A 6,753-nucleotide genomic window follows, 5' to 3' on the forward strand; every position below is an offset into this window, starting at 1 on the left:
GTGTATGTGTGTCGACTCCTTACTTTATATGCGTTGACTGGGGCCCCAGCTTGTGGTCCACGCGGGTCGCGTTCGCCGCCACACCTGCGGCCGCCAGCTCTCGCCGGCCCATGTAGCTCTCGTCGTCGCCGGCTCGCAAGTCCCGTCTCCCAAGCTCGCGCGCCACAGCTCTGCGCGTCACTCCGCCACGTCATCGTCGTGCACCTTCGACCGTCCTCGGGATTGCTCGGAACACCCAATACCCATTCAACACTTGGCGTCCGGTTAGCAAACGATTTCAGTTTCAATTTAGCATCCTGAACGAAATTACTTTAACGAAAATGGCCAAAACCAATAAAAATGAATATTTTCTAATTAAACAGAAAAATAAATACTTCTTCAAAGAAGCTAACTAAACAATGAAGAAAGTTACCGACAGCGGTAACAACTTGTATAAATATGAAAGTAGGATTGTACACTTTAAATACTAATCAAAATTTGAAATGTATTGTAGTTAATCTAGCAGTATTATTCTTAACATTGGTTCACTTGAGTTACGTATCATATAATTGCTATTATACACTCATTTACTCATTCTAAGATTCCACTGGTCATGGACTCTAGTGAACAAACATAATTTATATTCTCAACACATAATTAAATGTGAATAAAGCATTTTTCTATTTTACAAATTATCTTTCCATTTATCTCTGAAGTTCCTTCTTAAGTGTGTGAAAAATAATTAAAATAAGAAAACTAAAATAATTACTGTTCAAACCTGATGTTAGGTCTATTAGTCCAGACAAAATAGACATTTGAGTTTGCATTGATTCCCAACAAGCTGGATTTTTTCACAGGTCTTCAATACGTCATTACAAATTATGTGTCAAAAGTCCCCATCAATCCCGCTTGTGTGTTGTTTTTTATTTGAGGTCAAAGATCACCATTTTTTTTTTGCGTATACCTCTAAAATGATAAGAGCTACCATAAAAATGGATCAGAAAAAGTTTGTAGATCGCAGAATTCTTTTCAAAAAGGGTATGAATACTTTTTTCCCTACAAAGCACAGCTTTCAAGATATCATGACTTCAGACCGTAGGAATGTCGTATTTTCAATTATATGCACCCACTTCCGCACCACCTCTGAGGTAGCGTCCTCGGCGCTTTTTTTTAACGTGGTTTCCCCAGTTTTAATAACCCACAATATATTTCGACCATGGAAATTATATGGGACAATATTTTATTAATAAAAATGTTAGCAAAAAGAAAATTACACTACGCCAAAGATGCTGCGCATTCTGCTGTATCTGCTTCATTGCCGCAAAACAAGCAGTATTTTTTGAAACAAAAAGAAGAGTCATTCCCTCACGCTCTAGTACAAGGAGGACTTATCCCAGATGTACCAGCTGTTTCCACCTTGCGTTGCGTTGCGTTGCAATACTGCTCTTCCGGGTGTACACTTTACAACACTGCTTATGGATTGTTACCGATTGTTTGTCTTTCATGTATTCATCAAACCCATCACTCCTTTCATTACTCAAATCAATCAGTTTTCATTCCACGATCAAAAACTACAATTTCACCTTCAGACAAAGATTCACTGCAAATGAAGCAAACTTCTGACATTTTTATAAAATTTTGTAACGGCACAATTTAAAATGAAAATATCATCTACAAACACATCTATTCACTATGCAAAACCATTAAAAACTGACTGGATTTACTACAGTTAAATCCCTTGAAAAAAGCACGTGTACATCGGTTTCTACCCGAACAATGGAGTGTCACAGGCAGATGTTACTCAAGACCAACCGACCAATGGAATTAGAGACGGATAGTTGGCTCACTCAAAATTGTATATTTTCCCCATATTTGAGTGTGTGAGTAACAAAAACCAATACTCCAATATTTTTTCCTTCAAATCGAAGTTCAGATAATAAATACTGGCCGCATATGAGTGCATATTAATATTTTTGAGGTTTGAAATCGCGATAACTTGAGAATTGTAATTCGTAGGGAAAGAAGTATTGATAGGCTACCTATTTTTATAGAGAATTTCACGATCTACAAACTTTGTCTGATCCATTTTTACGGTAGCTCTTATCGTTTCAGAGATGTACGTAAGAAACAGAAATTGGTGACCTTTGACCTTGAATAAAAAACAACACACAAGCGGGATTGATGGGGATTTTGAAATATCATTTGTAATGACGTACCTATTCAAGACCTGTGCAAAAATCCAGCTTGGGAATAAATGCAAACTCAGCATCTTTTTTCATCTATTTTGTCTGGACTAACTTACATGCCAAAACTAGTTTTTCGATGGACAATAGAAAATCAAGTATTTAAAATATTTGTGAAGTTAAATTGAATTGCGAATATTGTTTTTTGTGAAGCTGTATTACACTTCTTTCATAAATACAGGATCAAAGTAAAAATTGATTGTTTTAACGTTTGTAATGATTGAACTGATAAAGTGATAAACTGATTAGGCACTATATATAACATCATTCAATGAACATTACAAAATAACCATGTAAAATATTAATATTGAGCCTTCATGAAAGCAAATGAGATGCCTTCTTTTGATTTTTTTAAGTAACCAACTTTGTTCAACAAACACATATAGGTACATTACAAAAAATTTTAAATATTTCCTTGGAATAATCTTAGGCCTAATGTTTTAAAGTTTTGATTGATTTTTTATCTAGCAAACTCAACCTAACCAAAATGTCCACACTACTTAACACTGTATGTAATGTACCTAACCTAAACAAACCATTCACATTACATTGCTTGAAGCATTGCAATGCCCCATTAAAAAATGATTGCAAAACATGTCCAGAAGTAAGTAAATACACGTTCAAGTTAATCTGCTACAGAATTATCATCTCCCAAGATAAATTACAACTGCCATTGTGCTTCATGTAACTACACTATGTTATTGGCTTAACTAGCAGCAATTACAGATTAATATAAACCATCACTGCCATTAATTACCGTAGCATTGTTTATTATGTTTAGGGACCTACATTCCAGTGAGACCAATAAATCTTATGTTGAGATGAATAGGTCAAGTCAGTTTGACATATGGGTAAATATTTACAATCGCGGTAGATGCCAAAAATAATGCTAAAAATCCGAAAATACTTTTATTCTATGCACTTTCACTTCCTCTTTTCAAATCAACCGGCGGAGATAATAAATTCCAAATACTTTAGGAGATATCGAATTTTTTAGTTTCATGATATGTAGAGTCGCGGTAGATGCCAAAAAAAATGTAAAAAATCCTAAAATACCTTCAACTTCCTCTTTTCATTAAAAGCGGCGGAGATAAGAAATTCCAAATACTTTAGGAGATATCGAATTTTTAAATTTTGCAATACAAGACCTGTGGAACCATTCAAGCGGCGCCATTTTTGTTATTTTGCCGTGTTCGTGAATACGTGAATCGTGAATGCGTAATTAATAAAATGGTTGATTAGGTCAGGTCAGTTACATTATTAATACTTTCAAACTAAGCCGACATTAAAAATTATTTTGTGAATTAATTTTAATGGCTGTTTAGTTTTAAAATATTTATAATGTAACTGACCTGACCAAACAAACCCGGACAGAGGGTGAACAGTAAACTAAAATGGTCGATTAGGTCAGGTCAGTTACATTATAAATACTTTAAAACTAAGGTGATATTAAAAATAATGTGAATTAATTTTAATTATTCTTTAGTTTTAAATTATTTATAATGTAACTGACCTTACCTAACAAACCCGTAACAAAGGATGTACAGTAACAACTCACGTAATTTTTTTTGTTACTTATTACTTGCGCAACAATATCAAAATAACAAATAAGACTTTAAAATTAGAAACGTTATCACGTAAGTTGGAGGCGGTAATTAAACACCGTTTTAAACAATAATTGAACTAAATAATCACGTATTAGTTCATTTGAATTCTGGCCTATCACGAACAATCACGTGACATCATTATCCAATAAAAAAAATAGATACTCGTACGTAAACAAGAAACAATGGTGCACGCACGCCACAGGAATGCGCTGGTTTTGTGCTGAAATTTAAAAATTCGATATCTCCTAAAGTATTTGGAATTTCTAATCTCCGCCGCTTTTAATGAAAAGAGGAAGTTGAAGAGCATATAATAAAGGTATTTTCAGATGTTTAGCATTTTTTTTGGCATCTACTGCGATTGTAAATATTTACCGACATATGTAATCACAATAAACTGATTGTAGTAAGTTTACCTACTTGAAATGTGGTAAAAATTCAAACCTACATTTGTGAACAAAATTATGCACCACAAAAACAAGTTAGAGCTCTTAACAAAATAATTTTATTCACATAAATCATAACATTTATAAGGAATACACCCGTTTCACAACTGAACTAACATGAGGGACACAACATAAAAAGTGATTGTGATAAGGGACGAATGGGCCTATAGCCTCATGATGAGGCAGTCTTGCCGAACAAGGAGCTGTACAGCTCGGAGCGGGCTGCGTCTGTCCACGCGTCTGGCGCAGTAACCGGCGCCATGAAGCTGACCAGCTTGGGATGGACAGTGTATGACACCTTGCGACCCTTGGTGGCGCGCGTGTCCACTCGGCGCCGCATCTTGGAGCGCAGCGACTGCAGCTGCAGCCACCGGCGCCCCAGCTGCGCCGGGTCTCCGACGCCTGCGCACTTGCGCTCAATCAGCTCACGCACCAGCTGCTGGTACCAGTCCCCGTCGTCAAACAGCTCCACATCGCGCTCATTCTCTTCCCCTCCCTCCTCGCCCTGTCCCAGCACAGCGTAGCTCGCGCGCTTCACCTGCGAGCGCCGCAACAGACGCGCCCGGTCCCGCAGCACGTTTTCTATCTGGCTCACCGTTGACTGCTCGAACGCTGAGAAGTTCTTGTTGCTCAGGTTGCCCACTGCCACACGCGTCTTGTCGTTCCACTTCTGGATGGTCGCATCGCGGAACCCCGCATATTCCTCGTGGGCCTCTTTCAGCAACACGCCATACTCCTTGGCGCCCATTTTGTTGCTGGTTCTCGAGTTCACTGTAGTTCGGCGTGGAGTCTCAGATTCCTGGTTGGCAGCTGAGATGTTATCTTCTTCTTCAGAGCTTGTTATCTCATCACCCGACCTGATTTTGCCATCTACAACTTCAGCACTGACACTTTGGTGCAAGTTTGTTTCCGGAAACAAGTCAAGTGTCTTGGCGCGAAGATCAAGGAGCTTGTTCAGGAGCTGCGAGACAGACCGGTGAGTTTTCTGGGTGGCCGCTTTCAGCTCGGAGTCGTGATCATACATGATCTCCTTGAACGTGTCACACCGCGGAAGGCAATTGGCGGATAACAAGCACTTCTGGAACTTGATACGGCACTCCAGCAAGCTGTCCCACATTTCTAACTGATGCCTGACCGCCTTCCCTTTCTCCACTTCCTCCCCTTGGTTCTTCTGGGACATGTGCTGGAAGGAAGCTCCCTCATCTCCCTCGTCTCCTTGTTCCACTGCGGCGTTTTCATCTTCGTCACTGCTGCTAGCACTATCGTCACTGTCATCATCACTGCCAACATTTCTACCCCCATCATCCTCATGCTCAGCATCCAATAAACTATCGTCACTCGAACTGAACTCTTCTTTGAAAACACTAACTTTATTCTTTGCTTCAGATTCTCGGTTATTTCCAGTTTCAAGTTTGCTACGAGAAAGTTTCTTACCCGCGTACCTTTCATCGTGTTCGCTAATATCCAAAGGCCTCTTTCTGTTCCTGTTGGGGGGAGGTCCCAGTTCGTCATCACTCGAAGTGTACCCTTTCTCTACCGTTTTAACTGCTTCAAATTCACCATCGGAATCAATATTAACAGGTTTTGGATTAATGTAACCTAGCAGGTCATCCATAACGGTTTTTTTTATCGGCCCCATAATAAAGCTTGAAAAAAGAGTAGTAAGCTGCTATTATTTTGTAACAATGCGTTCAACCGTTCCTAACCTGCAGATATAGCACGTGTATGTTTGACCTTTTTAACTTACAATACAAATACTGAGAAAATGTTTTAAACCATGAAATTAATGGTACATACAAAAATATAAAAAAAATATTAAACATTATTCATTCTCTCTTCAATTAACGTCGAAATGAAAGTGTGCATGCATTACTCACAGGTCAAATATCAACCAAATCTTAATTGCTGAGGTGCGTAAAGTAAACAATGTTCCTTTTGCAGTAAGAGTTGGCCTTCATTGCTAACAGCCACAAATAGTCAAATAAAATATTTTTTTTAATTCTGTCGTCATACTGCCTTGAGATTTTTTTTATTTGGTAATACAGCGTAATTAAATGTGCAAGAAAGAAAAGATTTATTGAGGTACAGTGAGAAAGAAAAATTAGGTGGTGGTCCAGTGGTAATCCAGTAGAACTGAAGATAATGTAAATATAAAATAATTTACTTTGAAGGTTTTTCACCCTGAAGTTGATATTCATATTTATGTCTTGAACAATTATTTCGTCAAGACATTCTTATATGCATTCTTATTAAAATGTTAGTGTTCAATAGACATTGCCTGAGATTACACATGTGATCGCAAAATAGACAGTTTTGATGAAGATCATTTTATGATACTGACGCTGATCGCCAATCCTCCTCTATGTCGCATAGACCGCTATGCTTCATCAACGTCTCACGAAGGCGTGTGCACCGAACGCGCTCGTGCGCGCACCGGAGTGTAGAAAGTGCAACGAGGCGAACGCCAGGTAACAAGTGCTA

General features: G+C 38.4%; 1 protein-coding gene across 1 annotated transcript; it reads right to left on the reverse strand.

Moving 5' to 3' along the window:
* Positions 1–4,308: 4,308 nt before the first annotated feature.
* On the reverse strand, positions 4,309–6,230 carry LOC134538556 (protein AATF-like). Its single transcript, XM_063379981.1, has one exon. It carries the CDS (start codon positions 5,909–5,911, stop codon positions 4,445–4,447), a length of 1,467 nt encoding a protein of 488 aa, XP_063236051.1. The 5' UTR covers positions 5,912–6,230; the 3' UTR covers positions 4,309–4,444.
* Between the last annotated feature and the right edge of the window lie 523 nt (positions 6,231–6,753).

The sequence above is a fragment of the Bacillus rossius genome, chromosome 1, assembly GCF_032445375.1.
Source record: "Bacillus rossius redtenbacheri isolate Brsri chromosome 1, Brsri_v3, whole genome shotgun sequence".
In the NCBI taxonomy this organism is placed as follows: Eukaryota; Metazoa; Arthropoda; class Insecta; order Phasmatodea; family Bacillidae; genus Bacillus; species Bacillus rossius.

Coding starts and splice junctions, on each gene's coding strand:
- LOC134538556 (XM_063379981.1), bottom strand. CDS start 5,911: ATGGGGCCGATAAAAAAAACCGTTATGGATGACCTGCTAGGTTACATT.